This window comes from Athene noctua, chromosome 2 (genome assembly GCF_965140245.1).
Source record: "Athene noctua chromosome 2, bAthNoc1.hap1.1, whole genome shotgun sequence".
Lineage (NCBI taxonomy): Eukaryota > Metazoa > Chordata > Aves > Strigiformes > Strigidae > Athene > Athene noctua.
This window is the reverse complement of record NC_134038.1, coordinates 108,172,446-108,195,536: the sequence shown is the minus strand read 5'-3', so window position 1 is coordinate 108,195,536 and position 23,091 is coordinate 108,172,446. Positions and strand designations below refer to the sequence as shown.

At 45.7% G+C, this 23,091-nt stretch overlaps 1 protein-coding gene across 3 annotated transcripts in view; it reads left to right on the top strand.

The window, feature by feature from the left end:
- Window positions 1-23,091, top strand: part of PLCD1 (phospholipase C delta 1) — a 57,579-nt gene extending 34,488 nt beyond the window's left edge. For 2 of the 3 annotated variants that reach the window (XM_074899849.1, XM_074899847.1), the window contains exons 5-15: window positions 939-1,167; window positions 2,284-2,485; window positions 4,264-4,408; window positions 5,328-5,477; window positions 13,137-13,304; window positions 15,094-15,250; window positions 15,562-15,678; window positions 17,533-17,711; window positions 18,233-18,365; window positions 21,516-21,665; window positions 22,028-23,091. In XM_074899849.1, coding sequence (XP_074755950.1) covers window positions 939-1,167; window positions 2,284-2,485; window positions 4,264-4,408; window positions 5,328-5,477; window positions 13,137-13,304; window positions 15,094-15,250; window positions 15,562-15,678; window positions 17,533-17,711; window positions 18,233-18,365; window positions 21,516-21,665; window positions 22,028-22,119 — 1,722 coding nt within the window. In that variant the 3' untranslated portion in view covers window positions 22,120-23,091. The remainder of the gene's footprint in view (window positions 1-938; window positions 1,168-2,283; window positions 2,486-4,263; window positions 4,409-5,327; window positions 5,478-13,136; window positions 13,305-15,093; window positions 15,251-15,561; window positions 15,679-17,532; window positions 17,712-18,232; window positions 18,366-21,515; window positions 21,666-22,027) is intronic. The other variant, XM_074899848.1, reaches the window with a different exon arrangement.

The following is a 23,091-nucleotide window of genomic DNA, read 5'->3' as shown; positions in this document are numbered from 1 at the left end:
TCTACTGGGTCCAAACAACAAAATTCATATCAGGATTTGCCACAGAAAAAAATGTAATTTCTGATGAAGAATTGAACCAGGGAATATTTTAAAGATTGTAAACTGGAAATTATTGTTGGAAAAGCTGTTGTCTCTCTTGGAGACACTAACTTGTGTATCTTAAATTCCTAATCTTTGATGGTCAGTCAAGTCCTTGACTGTGGTGTTCTGTCAGAGCTGTTATGTAGCAGAGAAATTAAAACCACAGAGGAACATGGAGGCATGAAAAATATGAATTACAGCTCATTGAGGAAGCTGATATCTGATTTGAAATTGTGTGGAGATTTTACTGCCTGGTGGTTTTTGAATGACAATGGAAAAGTTCCATGTAAAGAGGGATTCTTTAATACTTAAACATGCACATGTTTAGTGGGATTTTTTTATCAGTTATGATGCCATTTTTGCTAGCCTTGACAGGGTCCTGAGGCCTGAGCTCAAACCCACTAAGATCAATGGGAAGGCCCTTTTCACTTTTCTTACTGGTTTTTAGGTCATGGTCTCTATCAATAGTTTAAGGTATATTGAGTTAATTGTTTCCTTATATTCCCCCACCTCTTGAGATACAGAAGGACATTTCTCTTGATCCTGGATTTGTACTTAAGTTGTGAGGAGCTGTCCTTTTAACTTATGGTTTGCACGGTACACAGTGTAGTGGAGCTCAAGGCCATGTCTGGTGCTTTTCAGCACACTGATAATATGAGTAAATAATAATAATTGTAACTGTTATGTGACTGTTGGCCTTGTCAATGAGAACCATTGACCAAGTGCTTCTCATTCACTGGCCAGTAACTGTTTCCAATTATTTTGTGTTCTGCGTTGTGTAGCCCTGGTGCAGATTACGGCTGGCATATGCCAGAAGGAAAGAAGGTTTTCACTCCTTCTCCCCTCTACGTTTACAGCACTGTGACAAGTCCAAAACAGAGGCTCTTGAGGATGATGAGATAGAGGAATTTTACAAGATACTGACAGAGAGGAAGGAAATAGACAAGATCTTCCAAAAGTACTCAGATGCAGAAGGGTTCATGTCCTGCCAGAACCTGGTGAGGTTCCTCTATGAGACACAGCAAGAAGAAGATGCTGTTGTTGCTGCCCCTGCCTTAATTCAGAGATATGAGCCCAATGAAAGAGGTAGGTTGGAAACCCTGACTGGTTTGGTTCAAAATGTTGCTTTCTTGATGAAGTGCTTTTATGTTGCTTTCTTCTGCAGCCATGTGTGTGTCATTTTCTCCTCACAACTGCTTCTAAAACACCAGCCTTCGAGGGGAACATTAGCAGATCTAGGAGAGGAGAACACAGGAGAGCCTGGGAAATATTTCTCTACAATTTTGGCTTGGGTACACTGAGCAGCTGGAGATGGGTTGATATAGACTTGGCTAAAGGGTGATGGAATTCCTGAGGGGAAAGGCTCTAATGGCTTATTCAAATATCAAGACCTCATGTGGCTTTGCAAGGTGAAGATCATAGCAATATTTCTGTTCTCCAGAAGTGGGAATGGAGGCATATGGTTTTGAATGGGGGCACCTGAAAAGCCATTGGTAATGAGATCTCTGAGTATAGAGGGCCAAGAAGGTGACAGCTGTTTAGGAGAGCAATCACAGAACTGGCTTTCTGCTCAGAAATTAAGTGAATTGCTAGTTTGGAACACCTTGGAGGACATGTTCAGGAAGCGAACGCAGGATCATAGACTGTTTTTGCACTATCCTGGTATACCTTCAGGAGAGGGACAAAGCTTTGCAGATGTCAGATTTGGGGATTAGACTGAGATCTAGCTCAGTCCCTCAAGATGAGGAGACCGCAATTTCTCCCCCAAATTGTGTTATTTTTCATTTACTCTTTGCAAGTCATGTATTCATTGGATAATCTAGACAGAATTTATCTGGCTATGTTTAGACATCTGACAATTTCTCTGTTGGTATGAAGGAAGCTTGAAGTGCTGAGATGGAAATTTTTGTACTGTAGATCTGTAGAGACAGGTGAGGTAAATGTTGTCTCTGTCACTTTTAAGGTCTTATCAAGGACAATAATTGTTGTAAACAGCCATGCTTGTGAAAGGGTTTTAAAGGCATTTTCAGGCAGATGAAGCTGCCAACATCTGAACAGTATCAGTATCTCTACTAATAGCTGAATGCCTAGGGAGCACGTTTTGCCTTAGATCCTCTGGAGAGCAGCAGGCATCATGGTGAAGATGATGGCACAACCTGGTGGTGTCAGATTTTCAGTATGGGGTTTCTGTCTATCTGGCAGCTAAGAGGGGTAACGCCATGACCAAAGATGGTTTCCTGATGTACCTGCTGTCTGATGACGGGAATATATTCAACTCCTCACACCGTAAAGTTTACCAGGACATGACTCAACCTCTCAGTCATTACTTGGTGTCATCCTCACACAATACCTATCTTATGGAAGACCAGCTCACAGGTCCAAGCAGCACAGAAGCCTATATCAGGTAATGTATGTGTGTGTGTATTTATGTGTGTGTTTATGTGCGTGTGAGACCTTTTTCTTATAGATGACATAGGGTGCATCTATACTGCTAGATGCAAGAGGACCAAGAAGCAGTCTTCCACCCTGAGACCAGGTAGTGTGGTCTGACCCATGTTCACATCAGGGTGAGCTGTTTCTAAACCAGGTTGGCCGCGCCCGGCTTTTCATAGCACTTTGACCTGGGTCTCTCCTGAGCCCCATGTGGTGTCCACCTGACTGTACGATGTATAAATACTACATTTGGGGGTACCTTAAAATATCTGCAATGATGTGGAGGTTGGATTGCGCCCCTCTAGCATGGTATTTTCAAAGAACGATACTGAGGGGATATGTTGTATTCCCCAGAATATGGCATGAGAGAGCGCAAGGAGTTTACAAGGTGCAAATATTTCTGACATAGAGCTGCAGGACTGTGTAGGGACTGGAAGGAGCCAAAATGATGTATACTATTGTGATGTTTACAATCTGTATTGCCTTTTGGGAGTAGCCCCTGGCATGGACTATACCTACAACCATGCTGGGGTTTATTTTGGAGAGACCTAGTTGGAGCACTCCAAAACCAGGTGGGATGTGAACTAATAAAGCAGTGCAGGTAATCAGAAATCTTATGCCTGGTCCATCTTTAGCATCTCAGATACTCCCACAGCATTCCTGGACAGAATATTAGGTGTTGCCTACTTCTGCCTTTAACAACAATGCTGTTGGATGTCTTATGGCCAGATGTTTGCAGTGGCCTTTACTAACTTGCACAACCACCTTACATTACTTCTGCTGTGACCTGTACTTTTAGCAAGTGAGACAGTGTTTCCTTATAAGCAAGCCAATGACTTCAATTCTTTGTTTATTATTTACCTGATTCTCAGGGAACAATGGCTGTCTAGAGTAACAAGCTCAAAAGACCAGAGAGTGAAATCTGGCTCAAGTTGCTTTTCAGGAGCTGTTTGATTTCCTCTTATAGTATAGTATGTTAAAATTACAGAATTATGTCTTGGTTGTAAAAAAAAAACCAACAAAAAAACCCCAAACCATGATTCTTATTGCAATGAGTTAAAGGATTTGTGTTATCTGAAAGACATAGGGAATTATTGTAAAAGTAACCAGATCACCTCCTAGACAGGTAAGTCTTTACAAGGGGAACCTTCATTTGAAAGTGAATTAGAATAAAAGTATGGATATATAGAGGTGGGAGTTTCAAGTGGAAATTCAGTCTGTCGGTTCAGTTTGGGAAGCTGCCCCTCAGCAGTCTCCCCAGCTATAGTGGAGTTCCCACAGCTCCCTCTGACAGCTCTGAGGATTCATCTCTCATGTCTTATCAGATCTAGATAAAGAAGTCACATCGACCTGGCTTCTAATGCTGACTATCTTACTGTCTTTCTTCCGATAAAGCCACTCTTGATTTTCTCTTCACCATCTTTGGGAAAAGACTTGGGGAACAGTCATTAGTGTCCTTTCTCATCTGTCACTCACTGTGTCTTCTTTTTTGGATAATTCTTACCTTGGACTTTCACTACCTCCTTTCTCAAGCCTCACTGTGATATCCTTGCTGAACCCTGAGCTCTCTTTGCTGACTGAGTTCTCCTGACTCCATCCTTTCTTCATCAGCTTTCCTGTTTTTCCAAGATCCTCTTTTCTCCTAAACTTCCCATCAGCCTTCCCAGGCAATATCTGTGCCTGATGCACCCTCATTTTGAGATGGAGCAGAAGGTTTAGAACCGAACCAGGTTCCTTCTTTGTTTCCAGAGCCCTCACCAAAGGCTGCCGCTGTGTGGAACTGGATTGCTGGGATGGCCCTAACTCGGAGCCCATCATTTACCATGGCTATACTCTCACCTCAAAGATCCTCTTCAGCGATGTCATTAAGGCCATCAAGAACTATGCTTTCAAAGTAAGGACGAGGGACCTTCTAAGATTTCTCATACTGCACAATCTAAGACTGATAGTAGGTCTCTGCCCTCCCAGCAGAGAGCATAAACAGTGAAGACTTCACCTTAGCATTTCTCATGGGTACAAGGTGTGTCCTTCTGTCTGGACATCCATGTTCTGCTTTCTACAGGGATCCATTCCTGGGAGTTGCTGGACAGGCAGAGCACTATCTGAGGATGAGTTTGGATCTATACCAGCATGTGTTTTGGAGGGACTGATGCAAAGGACTGCTTCTATTCTGCTTTAAAAGGAAGGAGCAGGTCTGGAGTCTTGTATGGCAGTGCTGGGCCAGCAGCCTTTAAAAAACCTTGGATCTGTCCAGACTCACTGGGCTTCCTGCCGTTTTCCTTCAGTGCATTTGAGAGCTAGTATCAAGTTTCCTTCAGGGCTATAAAGCAGTGACAATGACTTCAGCACACAAAATGACTAGAGGGGGCCACAGGAAACCAGATCAGACCTATGCAGGAATAGAGGGAGGAATTCATGTCACCTAAGGATTTGAGAAAACTCAGTGATTTCAAAGCCTTCCTTCCCAGTCCTTCCTCTGAGGTAGAAAGGTGTTCTGACCCACAGTGCAAGTTGAGAATGGAGGCTCAGGGAGCCTCGTCAGAGTGCTCCAGCGAGTCTGTGGGAGGCATCCTGACTCAGCCTGGTGCCCTGTCCATTGGATCATCATCTCTGGAGGGCATCAGCAGAGGTCTGAGTAGCTACTGACCAGTTAAATTTGTCCATTTTTAACAAATGATCATTTTAGCAGAATACTAGACCCTACTGTTGACACACTCATTTCCAGAGAAAACAGCACTGGGGTTTATATCAATTGCTATAGACTGGTGAAATTTCAGAGTTTGCTGATGGTGGATGTTGCTGTGTTGCTCTAGACCTCTCCATACCCTGTCATCATCTCCCTGGAGAACCACTGCAGCGTCGACCAGCAGAAGGTCATGGCTCAGCATATGACAACGATCCTGCAGGACATGCTCTTGGTTGCCCCAGTCGATGGAAACAAATCCCAGTTCCCCTCCCCAGAGGTAAGCAAGTCCTCTCTAGCAGTTTCTGCCTTCTGAGGGTGGGACAAGAGAGAGGTCTGTCTTCTTGCTGGGTACCAAGTAGTGGACAATATGCCTGAGGATTGGTGAGAACTGCACTTGCTGAGGAACAGAGATTGTCTGTGGACAGTGGTGGAATAAGAAATAGGAGTATCTAGAAGTAGCCTGTGCACATCAAGCACAAAATGTGCTGTTGCTCCTTGTTTGTTGTCTAAAGTCTCAGAGGAGACATCCCTGAAGGACTGAGGACATTCCTGTTCTGTTTACCAAGGCCAGAGAATATCCTTGATCCCATGAGGAGGTTGCTTTTCTGGCTTGTCCCAGAGGAACTGAATCCTGAGGGTCTGTCTTATGTCTGGTCCCCACAATCCAAAGCTGAATATGAACTTTTTCAGACTTATTGTCTGAAGTACTGTTAGGTTGCTGCACATGAAGGGAAGATTAGCACCACAAGGAGTGACTACAAGGTGTCTCAGTGTTTGTAATCCAGCATGACTAGACACTCCCTGATTTCATGTTAGGTGAGGTTTGCTCTGTGCTGAGGCATGTAGCGTATGCTCTCCTTCTCATTTAATGCTCTGCTGTGGAGATCCAAATGCTGATTAGGAAGTGATGAGGGCTGGAAGTACAGCTGTGCTTGTTTGCCCCTCAAAACTGAAGGGCAAAACCAGTACAAGTAGCCTAAAACTATATCAAGCACGAAGTGTCCTCCCACTAAGAATGATCTGGGGCGCCCACTGAGAATGGTCTGGCATGTTGGGGATGGAGATGTCAATGGAGGACAAGGGGGTGCAGGAGGCTGCACAGAGATGTCCCTTTGATTCCCATGCATCAGGGCAGCTATGAAGCTGGGAGCTGAGCTTGGACCCTGCAGGGGGAAGGAGTTATAGAGCCTTCAGTAGTGGACCACCACTATGAAATCATTAGCTGACAATTAGAAAAAATTGGAAATGCTATCTTGATGTGAAAAAAAAAAAAAAAAGCTTCCAAAACAGAAGCCAAAATGAAACATTTATGTTTCCACCCTTCGGGTTTGTGTTTTCCTTCTTTTTCTCTTAAGCACTTTGCAGAAACAGACTTCTATGTAGATAGCTGCAGTTCCCTTTAAATTGCATTTCTTTGCTGAATAAATCATTTGCATGCCTAGCCAGAGCTGGAAGGAGTTTGTGGGTGGGATAAAACTGGCAGTCAGCAGGGGAGAAAGGAGAGGAAAATGATCCACCCAAAATATCTTCTATATTTGTTCTCTCTCTCCCTTTTTCTCTTTTTCCTGACTTTCCCCTTTTGTTTGCGAGTGTCATGTCTTGCTTTATACAATGCTTACCACAGAGGGAAGCTGATCTGGGTTGGTCCCTAAGCACCAGTGCAATAAATTGGGATGAATCATAATTTTTAATGCTGCTGCTTCAGCAGGATCTTTGCACTGGCACAGACAAGGTACCTCCATTTAAGAAGTGACTCTCCCAGGGTGAGGATACACCCAGCATGGAGACAGGTCTCTGCAGGCTGTTACTGAGTTGGAAAAAATCAGTCTTCAGTGTCACCTCCTGACTTGCTATTTATCCCCAGTAGAGGATCAGGAAAGCTGCTGATGGCTTTTCAAAACACTGACTTGTGACCGGGGGAATGGTATGAAGAAGGAAAGGAGAAACACCAGGGAAAGAAATGTGTGATGTGTGTGTAAGGGAATGATCTCTGCTTCCCAAAGATGTGTTTGCCATTTCTGTGCTTCTCTGACCTCCTGCTCTGATTGCCCAGATGGACACATAGCCCCAGCTGGAACAAAACAGCCCAGATCTACCTTAATGAATGGATTTGGGCTGATATGCTCCATTGGAGGGACTGATCCATTTCATTTAAAGGGAGAAAAATTGCCAATGTAGCAAAAACTATCCTTTCCCTACTGGTAATTTTCCTCTGCTTTCCTGCTATGTGAGCTATGAGAGTGCAAAGGGCTGAACTTCTGATTTTTCTTTTGGTGGAAAATACAGTGAAGCTGAAACATTAAGGAAAAAAAAAATCCAAACCAGAAACCTGTTGGATTTTTCACTTCCTTGTGAAGGTGACGTGGGGAAACCCAGAACAACGTAGTATTTTTTATATTAAGAAAAGGGTCTGTCACTGGGAAGAGGGCTGAAAGGCTGTAAATGAAAACAGGTGACGCATTGCTACAGATTGTGTTAGCGGGGCAGTGTCAGTAATTAAAGAAAGATTGACACAGTTTAGATTCATGCTAATGATTCATACCACAGCTCAGGGCAGGCATCTGATTTGTTAGGCTCCACTCAGGAACAGTGTTGGGCTACACAGAGCATCTGAATATCTCCCTCAAGCTGCTGGTTTTAGGTCCCAATAGTAAATTAAAGGCCTGTAAGATGAAAGGCCCTTCTGCCCCATCCCTGATCTGCACAGAGGTCTGTCAGGGACCCCTCCCCTAGTCCCTGTATCCCAGCTAGAAATGCTGCAAAAATCCAGCCCTGGAGTGAGACTAAAACAGCTGTGTCCTGCTTTAACCCCAGCCAGCAACTAAGCACCACACAGCTGCTTGCTCACTCCCACCCAGTGAGATGGAGAGAGAATGGAAGGGTAAAAGTGAGAAAACTCGTGGGTTGAGATAAAGACAGTTTAATAGGTAAAGCAAAAGCCATGCATGCAAGCAAAGCAAAACAAGGAATTAATTTGCCACTTCCCATCGGCAGGCAGGTGCTCAGCAGTCTCCAGGAAAGCAGGGCTCCATCATGCATAGTGGTGACTTGGGAAGACAAAAGCCATCACACTAAATGCCCCCCCCTTCCTTCTTCTTCCCTCAGCTTTATATGCTGAGCGGGACACCATATGGTCTGGGATATCCCTTTGGTCAGTTGGGGTCAGCTGTCCCAGCAATGTCCCCTCCTAAATCTTTGTGCACCCCCAGCCTCCTCACTGGTGGAGTAGGATGAGAAGCAGAAAAGGCCTTGACTCTGTATAAGCACTGCTCAGCAATAACAAAAACATCTCTGTATTGTCAATGCTGTTTTCATCACAAACCCCAAAACATAGCCCCATACTAGCTACTATGAAGAAAATTAACTCTATCGCAGCTGAAACCAGGACAAACTGCTAACACCGCATGCTACTGTTCAGTGTATCAGGCATATCTGAAATGCTTCCAACTCTTTGTTCCTGGACTTCCTTGTTTACAACAACAGTGGCTTTGGGCTTAACAGACCTGTCTTGGTGGGTGATTCTTAGGAACATGAGCCCCCCTAGCTGGGAGGCCCAGTGCAGTGGCAGGGGCCTCTGCCATCCCACACCTCCACTGTCCCACCAGCTGTCCCACCAGTCACATCCATCGCTGTGTCCAGTGCTCCCATTCAACATCACTTTGAGTCATGCAGCTCAGGAACCACTTCCAGATTAGCAGTGGCAATACAGAGCTGAGCACAACTGATCTGAATAGCAGGGTGGCTGACCTGCTTGGCCCTGTGTTTACAAGGCAGCAAATGCCTCTAGATTTGGTACAGATAAGTCCAGACCAGGTTCAGTCACAGGTCTTTTAGGTCAGCAACGGACCCCAGGAACCGTCTGCCCAGGAGTATTACTTTTGCACCATACGCTTAGCATGAATGTGGCTTCAAGTCCTTCTGCCTCATGCCTAACTACACATCTAAGCGTTTCTCCACCATTAGCCCAGCCTGTGACATTCTTGTCTGCAGTGCAGCTTCTTGGCTGAAGTTCTTGAGCTGAGTTTCCCTCAAATCCTTCCCTCCTTTAATAATGTGTTTCTTCCCATTTTCTGGACACTCTCTTCATCCTCTGGTACCACTCATTTCTAAACCCTGCAACACTTCAGATTACAACTAGCCTGAAAGACATACACAGATGGAGATGTGATATCAGTTAGTGCATCTGGTCTGCACATCTCCTCATGAATGTGAACATATTATTCCTCACAGCTTCTCGGAAGTCTGGAGAGATGAATATCTTCATCCTGAGAGTGCAGTGCAAGGTGGCAGTGCTCTGATCCTGTGTATCCATGTACATGAGCACTTCACTTAGGGCTCCTTTTGAGAAATAGTTAATACAACCAGGGAAGTTGGAGGTGTGTTTACCTAGATAGACAAGAAGAATCACACCCTCGGAATGTTTAGTTCTCTCTGTTGACTCTAAAGGAGGTGTTGAAGGTACAGGAAGTTTGATGAGGTGGATCGCTTTACAAATCTTCCACTCCAGCTGAGATGAAAACTGGAAATCAGACCTTGCCATGCCTTTCAGGTTGCTATTAGGGGCAGGAAACTTTCAGGTAGGATAAATATGTGTTTGTGAATCTTTTAAAATCCTCTGCTCTTCACAGCTTTGGTCCTTCTGATAAATCAACAGTGCTTTCATTTAAGATGGTTGCCATGTCCCAATTCAGAGACCCAAAGGAAGCAAAGCTGTGTGTCAGAAGCATTTCACTTGAAGAGCTGAGCTTGTTCAGCATGCAGTAGAAAAGGTGGGGGAATAGGGGAGCTCCACTTGTGGAGAACTAAGGCAGTGCGATTTACAGGGCACATGAGGAAGGGAAAGAGTTGTGTCTAATCCACAGCCACTCCACTATATGTTCTCATATAGTAGAGTCCAGTGTCCCTGTAGACTTTCCTTAGGTTTTATTCAACCTTGGGCTTGCGACAGGCTGTTGGAATAGCTATGGTCTACTTGGAGAACATTTATTGAGTATTTCAGCTAATGCTTCTTCCTAAGACAAGGGATCTGCTCGACAGAGCTGAACTGATGAGCTTGAGTGTCTTTTGCCTTAGGCTAGAAAGACTTAATATCACATGAAGGGGAACCAACAGAGATGGAACAAGTGCATGTGTATGTTTGTGTCTGTGTGTATCAATTTATTTAAAACCTTGTTAAAGAAGATAAGCACTCAAATTTAGGACCTTGCTTCCTAGCACCCATATAAATGAAGGAAGACAATGTTTGGGACTGGCAGCTTCTGCAGAGTGGATTCAGTGCAATGCTAGTATTGAATAGCACCTTCTGCAGAAAATGGAGATGAAAATGCTCTATTTTGGGGTGAATCTCACCCCTCATTGTGGACCAATAAGCTAATGCATCTCCTCTGGAGTTAGGTGGCACATGGGCTGCTCTCCCTTGTAGGCACAGTGGAAGCTACCTGCATAGGGGGATACTAAAACTGTGTGATGCAACAGGACTCCAGAAAGGAGCCATCTTGTAATTTCAAGGCCAAAGGGGACCACCATAACTGCACTGTGGAGAGCCTCGTACAACACAGTGTGGGCTGACCGGTGTCCCTGTGCCCATGGGGAGCATCTGCAGCATATCCAGGTTTTCCCACAGTAACCACAGTCTAGACAGGATAACAGCAGCACCAAAGACCCACTGCTGGCAGCGCTGGTATGGGGTGTGGCGAGGAGACCAGGTGGAGGGCATGTTGCTGTGTCTTCACTGCTAATGCTATTCAGCCATGTAGGATAGGTCTGTGCTAGAAATTACACCTCCAACTTGCTGGACAAGCTGTCTCGAACTGGAGAAGCTTAAAAAGGGCTAGTAGCCCTACTGGTAAATAATAATCAAGCAATCTGCCTAGTTCTCTACTGTTGAGCTGTGAGATGAGGTGGTAAAGTTTCTTATGGGATGTTAGAAAGCAGAGGTAGATAATATAGCAGGATGCTATCTGCAGCCTGTGAAGGATAAGAGGGGCTTCTCTGAGCCCCTCCTCACTGTCCGCAGTGCAATCCCTCCATGCCTGTCCATTCAACATATTGACTGGAGCCTAAAAACTCACAGAGAACTGGGTTTCACCTGCTTCCAGTGAGTATTGTGGAAGAACAGTGAAGAGCTGGATGTTGAGGCAGGAGGGTGGGAAGAGACACGGGAGCAGCAGACTGATGTGAGCTGACTCATCTCCCAGCCAGGGATGTGAAGAAGCAGGTCACAGCTCTGCCTAGAAGAGGGCTGGAGGATGGAGGATGGTCTAGGGATGGGGAGGAGGATACTGCTGTGCTCTGACTGGTCCTTTGGGCCTTTTATGCCCTGTAACCAGTACATTCCTTCCAGCTGCCTTTGTGTAGATTTTGAGTGACAGAGAAAGTGACCCAATGTAAACAGATCATTTGTGGTAGCTGAAGAAATATGCTCTTGGCTGCTGCCTCAGGTGCCAGTGTCAAATTTCAGCTCAAATCAAGCTTCATCCACAGCTTAGCTGGGTGGTGAGAAGTTGGGCTGGTCTCTGTAAAGAAGTGATGCAATTTATTTGCATCCACAAAGAGGGAATTGTGTTCTCTGAAAACGTCTGTGTTGCTTTATAAAAGATCCTTGGTTTTCCACGGTTCTGTCATTTGAGAATGGTGGGGTTTGTTGCTTTTGCTGTTATGGAAAGGGCAAATATAGGGTGTTGCTGAGAAAAGGAGAACATGCTATGCAGACTGAGGGGTTGTATTAGCTGATTCCAAGATGGCATTTTTCTGGAATAACTAGCACACTCCAAAGCCATGAGTTCTGAACGCATGCAGGTAACAGCAAATCTCCCACTAACTTCACTGGAAGCTGCAGGGTCTAGAGGTACTCCTGATTTCAAGGCATAACACTTAGAGATTGCACCTGGGCAAATCACCCTTCTCAGTACTGCTCCCTGCTGCCACAGTTGCTGCTGCCTTGTTTGGGTTCAGTCAGCCCTCTCCAGGCTTCAGCCTTCCTCCCACAGTCAGATCTTGCACAAGAGATACATCAATGATATGGTGGTCTGTGAACAACCATGTGCTGTTGGTGTGTTCCTTCTCCAGATTGCTTTATGTGGACTTTAAAAGTGGATGGAGAGAATTGATTCAGCACAAGAAATGTGCTGCTTGTATTACCTCAGCAGCCAGCTGTGTTATTTTGGCACATGCTGCTGGTTATGATCAGTGTTGTATGATGGTAGCAGTCACAGGAGAAGCTCTTTTCAGAAGAGGAGGTATCTTTGGGAAGGGTCTGGGATCTCTTCCTTAGACTGTCAGCACCCTAAGGTTTCACCTGAAAGATCCCTTACGTATTAAAACCCCATGTCTGCTATGCACGAGGCACCTGTCCAGAACTTAATGGACCTTTCTCCCCATTAAAATGTCTAATGAAGCAGAGGGCTGCACTGCTTCAGTCCCTGCATGGATTTCATACTGTTTCCCAAGTTGTGCACGTGTTTATAATCATACATTGCAGAGACTGGGGTAGATTAAATAATAGGGCTACACAGAGGTGCAGCAACAGTGCTGCAAATTGCTTCCATGAGCCCTGACCTCCAGGTTTGGCCTTGTTTGCTGAACCACATTCAGTTTTGAAAAAAATAGTATATTTTTATTGCCTCTAACAGCACAACAGTTTAAGCTGTCTAGTTGAGGGGATGGTCAGCTCTGTATCAGTGGGGAATCAGTGGGCTATCTGGGTTTTTCAAACTCATGGCTTATGGTCTCAGAGGCTGGCCAGAGGCAGGGCAAGGCCTCAGTGGAAAAACAGACTTATTTTTACCTGTATCTGTGCATGATAGCCAGTGACTGATGCAACTCAAAAAGGCCCTGGCCCTGGATGCAGCGGAGGAACTGTTATATCCTTGTTCCTTCTGGGCAGGCCAGAACCTTTTCTACTCACTAGCTATTTTGTCCACTTTTCCTTGTGCAGCAGTTGAAAGGGAAGATCCTTGTGAAGGGCAAGAAGCTCAGCAGGCAGGAGGACCCCACCGGAACAAATGGGAACAACAACCTGGAGGCTGAGGATGTCTCTGATGAAGATGAAGCAGCTGAAATCGAAGATGAATCTGTAAAGACCGAGATACAGCAGAAGGGGAAGGTAAAGAAAAGAAGTAACTGAGTCCCAAAAAGGGGCAGATCTGGAGAGGCAGAAAAGCTATAAACAAGATCTTTGCCTACTGCAGAAGGCTCTGAAATCCTGCATCAGGAACTCCCATCTTGTTAGCCTATCCTATGACTCATGCTGGGAAACCACTTTCTATGTGGGTTTTGTACCATGCCTAAAAAGCATGGTACAAAGCAATTTAAATATACTTCCAATATGTTCCCAGCTAAGACAGTTTTCAGTGTGGTTTCAGCTACCTAGCTGGGGGCATGTAAGGGTGAATTGTTGAAATCGCTGGAGCTAAGGATCCTGGTCCTTGATCAGCTTAATGACCTCTGCCCCAAGCATGGAGATCTTGCAAAGCCAGCCAAGCATGAAGGTTGGCTTCTTTCTTTAAAATGAAGCTGGAGGACCCTGCTGCTGGGATGGACTATGCAGCATTTATGGAAACAATTCCATGTTCAGTCTACTTTTGTCTGATTTCCAGAAATCTATTTGTCATGGGACCATCATGACTTTGTTTATTACCGGAGACCAGTGCTTTTCTAGTCACATTTTGGGACATACCTGCACCCTCACTGGCCACGTTTTTCTAACCTGGAGGAAAGAGGAAGGGAAGAGATATGGATCTATGGGGAAGGGGTGGCCAGTTACCAAAGCAATTGGGATGACTATTTCTGGGAGGAAAAGGCTGGCTTTTACACCAGCGATTTGCTCCCTCATGTGTGGACATTCATTTTTCCAGACTGCAGGTCACTGTGGAGGCCATATCCCTTACAGGTCAGGTTCACAGATGATATAAACACATTCAGTCTGACTGATGGCAAAGCTGACTGACATGGCCTCTGGGTCTGGTCTGATCTATGCTTCCCCTTGCTGACTTGCTCAGTCTTTGAGGGTCTTATTTCCTTCTCTGAACTGTAGTCAATAATGTGTATAATTTTGAGGTCTGTCACTTTCTTTTCTTGCCTCTGATGGGAGTTGGTGGCTCTCGCTTCACCCTTGCACCAATGAGTGTGGCTGTGGAGTAGGACGCATCAAAGCATTGTGAGAACTTCCTAGTTCAAGTGAAAAAAGCTCAAGATCTGTGCAGTCCAAAACATCCTTCCCTTCCCCTTATTTCTAGGTTTGCATGCTTGGGACCAGGACAGTATGGAAAACTCATTGCTAAGGCTCTGTTGTAAAGTTTAGCAACTGGAGACAGCCACTGATGCTGAAATACAAGTGGTCATGAAGAGAGCAGCAGAAAGGGTATCTCACTAACAAAGAAAATCCATCTGAAGAACATCCTGCAACAAGGGTGCTGGGCAGCAAAGCATCTGTGGTGTGAAATCCTTTCTTAGCTCAACAATACAGGCCAGTTGGGTTGGTTGCTGCTGTGTTTGTAGCCCTAATCAGTTGTGAGTTGTGACAGACAAGATGAAATACTCACATAGTAACATGCAAATAAATGCAGAAGCAGGGATGGCCCAGATGAAATGAAATATTCTTGGTAGCAACACTTGGGAAGTCAGTGATACCATTGGACAGGCCAGGATGGGCCTGAGAGGACAGTGGTGCTCTGAGAGGAGGGATTAGCACTCTCCATGCAGGACTAGGGACATGGTAAGGGCAGCCTGCTCCTTTTACACCCTCTCTCTGCATAACTGAGTGTTGATAGTGTGCATTCTTTTCATGTGAAGATGGTGGAAAGAAGCAGCCCTGGGGGTCCTATACAAACCATGATTATTACTTTTGAGTATGACTGTAGAAACTCCCCACAAACCTCTTGTTCTGCTTTTAGAGTGACACCTTGAAGCTGGCCAAGGAGCTGTCAGACACAGTTGTCTACTGCAAGAGTGTCCATTTCAGTGGCTTTGAGAACCCCAGCCATCCTCGGGCTTTCTACGAAATGTCATCGTTCACGGAGAGCAAAGCTCTGAAACTAGCCCAGGAGTCTGGTATGTATGTTCTGCTCTGGCAAAAGGCCATCCTCTGTCCTAGTCCCCCATAAAGGGACAGATAGTGGTGGTTAAGCATGAGGAAAAGGCACCCCGGAAGGCATGGGTTATGATCTGTTTGGTCATGCATGTCACTGAGAAACAGTGGGGAAAACTTAATAACATAGAGGCTGTCCAAGGAGGTCATTTTATACAGGTAGTTCCCATTCAGCCAGACTTGCTAGACAGAGGAACAGCATATATAGCAGCATCAAGAAGACATAAAAGTAGCCCCCTTCAATGAAAGAGCCATTTTCTTACTTTTTCTGTAGGAACCAGTTTTATTCATCATAACATCAGGCACCTGAGCCGGATCTACCCTGCAGGCTGGAGGACAGATTCTTCCAACTACAACCCCATCGACTTATGGAACGTCGGCTGCCAGATCGGTGGGTACAACTGGGAGGTTAGAGAGGGTCAACCTGGCTGGGTTGCCCATGACCGGACTATGGAAGGGCTTCAACTGAGGTAGATGTGGTATCTCAAGTCATTTGCAAGCAGAGAGGCTCAGTGATCACTGGGAGAGATCAGCTCTTCAGCCAATGCTCAATAGACCATTTTCTGGCCCACCTCAAAACTGAGAGGCTTTCCTGCACATTAATGTGCACATCTGTGCAATTTCACTGGAAGCAACATTATTACCATTAACAAAGGAGGAAGGAGCCAGGAATTATAGTCACTTACTGAAAAGTGTGCTGAAATCTCTGACAGAAATATAAACCAAATTCAGCTCTATTGAGCCCTAGAGCAAGACCATAACCATAAGGGCCAAGCCATGGCCTGAGCTGTTCCCTGTAGTCAAAGCAGCACATCATACCTACTCTCAGGGCATTGAGGCCCCTGATGGTATATTGATGTCTCAGAGTTTTGATGAAAATGGGGGTCCCAGAGCCTGTTAAGTGAATTATGTTGTAGCTCTCTTCCAAGAAACCTGGTGCAGTGGTAAGTGGGCAAGCTGGTAATGACATGCTTGGCTCTCTTGGTGATGCTGGATGTTGGTCATGTCCCAGTTGTGTCTATGTGGCCCAGCCAGAAAAGAGAAGCTGCAGATGCAGGGCTCCCTGGTCCCCAGCCCTGTAAACCTGCATCGGCCAGATGTGCCTGGCAGCATATGAACTCACTGGGTCCTGCAGCCCCCATGGAAGCACCGGTAGCACCCATTGGCCTGTGTCACTAGCACTGAGTCTGGCCTCAGGAGAGTCTCTGGGAGGCAACATCAGGTCCCTTGGGGTACATTGAGGCCAGACCTGCATGCCTTATCTGACCTGTATTCAGTATCTGGGCACCTAAATTGCGATTTTTTTTCAGAGGCCATGAGTACCTGCAACCCCCAGTAAAACCAGCATACTGCAGTTATCAAAGTCTTGCTTGCAGGTGGAAAAACAGCAGAGTGCCTTAAAATGCTTTTGGCCTTCAAGTATTACAGGGTATATAGGACCCAGGAGCAGGATGAATTGCTCTCTGTCTTAGAGCTGTCTTAGAAGTTGCTAAAGAGGTCACCCTTGAGAAATCAGTGGAGTACTGAGTAGGCGCTGGGGTCCATGTGCTCTCCCTGTGTGGTATTAGTGAGACTATTCATGGAGGCTGCTTCCAGATTTGACATAAATTCTTTTAAAAAGATAGTGGCAAATTGGAAAGAATAAAAGAAATCTGCCTGGTGTTAGGACACCAGTGAGGCTTGATCTATTTTGGGCAGGAGACAATAAAGAGATGATTTGATCACAGCTTCTGTACTCCTACATGAGGAGTTCAGACAGTGAAGAGCTCTCTAGTCTAACCAGAGGCATCAATGCCCCTCGGGTTGGCAAATGAAAATAGGCATATCTGGGCTGGAAAGGAGGTTTTATAATGAGGCTAAGTAGCCAGAGAAACAATCTGAGAAGGATTTGCTGTCTTCACTGCAGGAGATAACTCCTTCAGCATAGAAATGAATAGGTTTATCTAAAAGATGCAGTTGCTCGACCAGGTGACATAAATTCAATGCAGGGCACTTTTTGATCCCATGGAAGGCAGGAGGACAAATGAGATCGTTGTAATAGCTCCTTCTGTCTCTAACATCTCTGAATGCAAGAAATCCTCAGGGGTAGCAGGCTGTGAGGGTCAGAGTTTATCACTATTCTTTGAGGCATGGAAAAGCCAATGTTTATGTCCATGAAGTACAATTTCTTGTGAACAGAATTAGTATAAAAAGATTCCCATTGATTTATCTGAAAGAGACTGAATTTATTTATTTTGTGTTGCAGTTGCCCTAAATTTCCAGACAGCAGGCACAGAAATGGATGTCTACCAGGGTCGGTTCCAGGACAATGGGTTTTCTGGGTATGTCTTAAAGCCGGAATTCCTCCGGGATGAGCAAACCAAATTCAATCCAAAATCCATCACAGAAGGAACATGGGGGACAAAGAAGAAGCTTCTGCTTAAAGTAAGAATAGAAGTCAGAAAATGTCTCAGTAGCATCCACCTTTGGGGGGGCTTGTAGGTTGTACCTTCTCCTTCTCCTGGTCCCACCTGGGCAATGATATCTTAACCGTACTCATTTCCCACCACACGGGTCTCTGGTTCAGTCTTCCATGGGCTCTCATCCTCCAGGGACTTACATGTTTAATGTTCAGCAATATGAGAAGTTAATGACAATGTTTGCTATCGTTACAGAAACATACAGGCAGACATGCAGTCACCACTGTTGTTTCCAGGTATCATCTGGCCACTGTGGGGACAGTTAGAAATGTTGCCTGCCCTTTAGCCAGCTGGCTGGGCTGGTGAATGTTCATTAGGTGCTTTGGCTCATGACAGCTTCCTCTGGAGGATGTCACAACACTGGCTCTGAAAGACCAGCACCAGCTTGTCACAGGAGGTCCTGCACACCTGGAAAGGAGAGGGAAGTTTGCCAGGGAGCCACCTCTCCTAATGATATCCTGACCTCTTCCTCTGTTTCTTACACAGATCATCTCTGGTCAGCAGCTGCCCAAGGTGAACAAAAGCAAAAACTCCATTGTTGATCCTAAGGTAACGGTAGAGATCCATGGTGTCCAACAGGATAACAACAAGAAGCAGACGAAAGTAATAGAAAACAATGGTAAGGGGTTTTCTGTCATGCTGTGCCCCCATGGGGCAGTAACCCTTTCATTTCCTGTAGCAAAGTGTTCCTTGCCAAGACTGCTGCCCTGTGGCCAGACCTGCCCAGGTGCACCCCAGGCTGCCCACACTAAGCAGGTACATGAGGCGCTGTTGGCCTACTTCAGTGCAGGGATCCTGGTTATAAACTGCTGGTGGCATGAACTAGTCCCACAAATTGATGTCCCTAGGGAGAATTACTGTCAGGGGTTCTTCTTTCTCTTCTCTCTCTAAGATGTTTGGAGACAGAAATTCCATGCAAAACAGCATCAGCCATATCATATGAGTTGTTCTGAGTCTGACGCCAGATTTACAGAGCTAGAGCTTTGGAAGTGCTCTTTACCTCCTTTGCAGTTGGACTTGACGTGGGATGCATGCGTCCCCACCAAGATCTTCCCAAAGAAGGCTTCTTGTGAGGCTGGTTTTATCCTGGAAGTGTCACAAACTCACAAAGATAGAGGTTGCAAGGGACTTCAGAGGTATCTGTTCCAGACCATGGCCAAAGCAGGACCGTACTCAGTGTTTGCTGAAGTTGCTCAGGGTATTGCCCAGATGAATTCTGATTATCTCAAAAGATGGAGATTCCCCAAACTGTCTGGGCTCTCTCAAGTGATCCAGTCTTTGACTGACCTCATGATAAAATAAGGTATCCCTATTCTTAACCAGAATTTCCCGTGTTGCAGTTTGTGCCCATTATGCATCAAGCTTTTGCTGTGCACCTCTGAGAAGAGTCTGGCTCTATCTTGATAAAGAGGTAGTGGAGGATGGCAGTAATAATGCCCTTAGCCATGTCCAGGTTGAATAGCTCAACCTCTCTCAGCCTGTTCTCACATGTAACATAGTCTGTGCAAAAGGAGAACATTTCCTGTAGCTCAGAGCCTCCTCACCAGGCAGGGACTCTGCATCTGGTCATCCGCTTGGCCAAAGTGACACTGATGCTAAATTAATGCACATCACAGCAACATGACAGGTGAGGGATGAAAGCCATAAGTCCCCATCTCCAAAGAGCCAGGCTCAAGCCTTACTCCGCACTGACCTCAGAGATCTCACAGACATTTCACCTCCTTGTGGAACATTTCTCATTGGTCAAACATGAATGTGATTTCCCTCTGTGCTGTGAGGGTCTGAATATTGTAGTCTTATGACTCTGCAGAGGGCAAGTTCAGCCTGCTCTCCTGTGGGATTAACAAGGCAGTAAGAGTCTGAGAAATCAGTCCTCACTCTCCTGCTGACAAACAAACACACACACACACAGAGAGAGAGAGAGAGAGAGAGAGAGTGAGCACTTTTCTTTGTGGATTAAGAGCCAAGCACTAGAAGGCCAGTGCATAGTTTCCTCCTTGCTAACAATGTTTCCCCTTTCCTCTTTCCTGTTTGAGTAAATTTGGCCTGGCTCCTAAAACTCACAGCCATTTCTGTCACCTACAGTTTTTATAATGTCTCGAGTGAAAGCTGTGTAGGTAATGTTTCAGACTTGCCAGGCCTGTTCCTCAGGGCTGCTCAGCACACTCAGCCCCGAGGCTAGCCCTTGGCTGGCTGGAGCAATACTGGACTGATACTGGAGTGATGCTGGAGGGGTGCTGGAGGGAGTGTTGCCCAATGGAAAGTGAATCAAACAATGAAAACATCAATACTGGAAAGGGGCAGCTGCAGAGCAGCGTTTCATTGGCTAAGGTTTCAGACATGTGATCATACTTCAGCAGCTCACCTGGTTTGACATTTTAAAGTTGAACTTGATGATCTTAAGGGATCTTTTTCAACCTAAATGGTTCTGTGATTCTGTGATTTTGTTTTGGTTGAACTGAAGGGCACAGATCAGGTCACATCGGTGCAGCGGTGGAGCTCAAGAAGCTGTGGGAAACTCCTGTCTCAGCAGCTCTGAGCATCTCACTATGGCTCTAAAATGGGTTGAAAATCCCCCACAGATGTCAGTACAGCGAAACCTGCTGTCCTAGGGCTGATGACTCCCTCAACTTTCATGACTTCTGCTCCCATGGGATCAACAACACTCGTTTTTTTTCCCAAGGATGAAGGGGGTCAGGAACAGATGTGTGTTATTGGAACAGTCCAGTTGATTTAATCCTGTGAAAGTCCAAATAAATTGCACCAACCCAGAACAGATATTTTTCTATGGCACTGTCCACAGGCCCATCTCAGCACATTCAGGATGTGCCAGCCTGCCTCCTGCCGAATCATCCACAGACCCTCCATGACCATTAGGCTTGAGCTGACGTTGTGCTGTCCTTGAGCTTCCACTCTGCACAGCCTGAGCTGATGGCAGCAGGGTTTCAAACAGGATGTCCTCTCCTGTTTGTTTCTGGGGAGTGGTTTATTGAAACTGCAGAGAGCACCCACCGTGACTTGGAGAGAGAGCACTGAGCTTTCTCTTCATCTCTCATCTGATGTGACAGTCTGGGTTTTCTTTGCTTTGTGAGTCCAGTTCAGAAGATCCTTATCTGCAACAGAAGTGGGACTAGTCTGGCTGTCTCAGACACTGCCCTTATACAGGCAGACATAAAACATTTTTTCCACAGACTTGATGATGCTTTTTGTAATCAGACACTCCTCATTAACCTTTTTTGCAGACAGGGAATCTGAGGCACAAAGTGGTGACAGGTGTATGTACCTCAAGCACTCAGTAAGGCTTAAGCTCCCCAGAAGGCTGTAACAACACAAAGGCATGGATCTCCTCTCTGCTCTCCCTTGGTTTAGGGTTGTTAAAATTTGTATCCGGTCCAACGGGAACCAAAGACATACATGTATGAGCCAGCAAGAGCCTGTGGAGCAGAGCTGAGTTCACCTCTCTCCTGCTCCTCGCTGCCCTCTGGGAGTGCGGTACCGAGGTCTGCAGTGAGCAGCCTAAGCTGAAGGTTTTATTAATACCGGGTAGCAAATCAGTTGTCAGAGCTGGGACCAATGGTCTCCGCACCTCCTGAGACCTTTTTTCTGGGTCAGATTAGGTTGGAAGTCAGGCAAAGTCTTCATCCTTTTCCAAGCATCCCTGACCTCCATCCTCATCTGCCAACATCTGATTTCCATCCTTGTTTGTGAGCAACTCTCACCTCCTTCTTTGTGAGCAGCTCTGACCTCCATCCTTGTCTGTGTTGCCCAGGCTTTAACCCAAAATGGGATGAAGAGTTTACATTTGACATAGAGATCCCTGCACTTGCCCTGGTCCGGTTTGTGGTGGAAGACTTTGACATGTCGACCAAGAATGACTTCATTGGGCAGTACACCCTTCCCTTCACTAGTCTGAAGCAAGGTAAGGCCCTGCTCCCTCTTCCTCACAACCACTGAGCCCTCTGGGAAGCTTCTGTGTCCTAGATGAGCACTCCAGATCCATCACAACTTGGGTCAGAACAGGTCCTCACTCAGGGGTATGGGCAAGATGATAAAAGGTTTATTGGGCAGCTGTCTCTGGGGAAGGGATCCCCTTGTCACCAGTGGTCTTGGGCATGATACGTTACCGATGCTCAAAGCCACGCCTCTCAGACCTGTTCTGTGTGGTACTGGGAGCAAAACGCTCTGAGACAGGGAGATGTTTTTACAGAGTTTTGACAAATGTTAGCAAATATTTTTCCAACTGGACTAAAGGCCGCTTTCCATCTGTGTCTCTGCTTCCAGGTTACCGCCACATCCATCTCCTAACCAAGAATGGAGACCCGTACTCTTCCTCCACCCTCTTTGTGTACATCGATATCCAGGACTGTGATTAGCAGCTCAGATCTTTCAGGGCACAGTGAACCTCTTTACAGACCTAGAAGGAACTCAGCGTGCAAAGTCTGTCAATGTCAGGGTCCTGTCAAATCCCCAGTGCCTTCTCTGGAGCAGCACATGGTGCTCCACAGGACTCTGATGTGAAAGAGCCATTGACCTTCTCCACTTGGCATGCTGGAAACATCCCAGTGCTGCTGTTGAGATTAATCCTTTTGAATCTGTTTGACCAATCCAGCTGTGTTTTTAGTTCACTTTATTTAGTGTGATTTTTTAATTTTGCTTTTAGCAAGAGGATAGGGTCTCCTTTTTAGCAAAGTACAGCTCTTGGGTTGGGTTCAGTTAGACATCTGGACAAAACACCCAACATCTGTGCAAGAAAAAATCCACCCCACCACTGAAATCAGTGGTCAGATACCAGCTGACTTCTTGCAACTTCAGATGTCAGCCACCTTTCACCATATGAAGCCTTAAATGGGGACACAATTCTCTTTTCTGTTACAGATTAAAAAAGAAAGCTGCACTACAAAGGCCCATGTTATATAACTCGACTTCCCTTTTGTATTATAATAAAAAATACATGAACACTACTCTGCCGGTGTGCCTGGCTCTCAGCCAGGTCGCTTTGCATTCAAAGCTTGGCTCTCATCCTGTGAAGGAGAAAGAACCTGCTGAAAGGCAGATTCCCCTCTAACCCATAGTGGTACCCACTCAGAGGGGCCTCAGAGAATGTCTTTTGCCGATGACAGTGGAAATATGCTCAACTGACAGTAGGGCTTTTTTTTAATGCAGTAAAACTTCCTCGCTTTTTATAGAAAAAACGTCATTTTTTAACACAGAGGAACTGGCAGTAGAAACTGTTGTAAATGTTAGCCTGGTCCCAATTGCACTGTAGAGGTAACCTAGTACAAACAGGCAAGAATGTTTTGAACAGCAACCTAGTATTTATGGCAACAAGTGATTTTTCTTCAAGT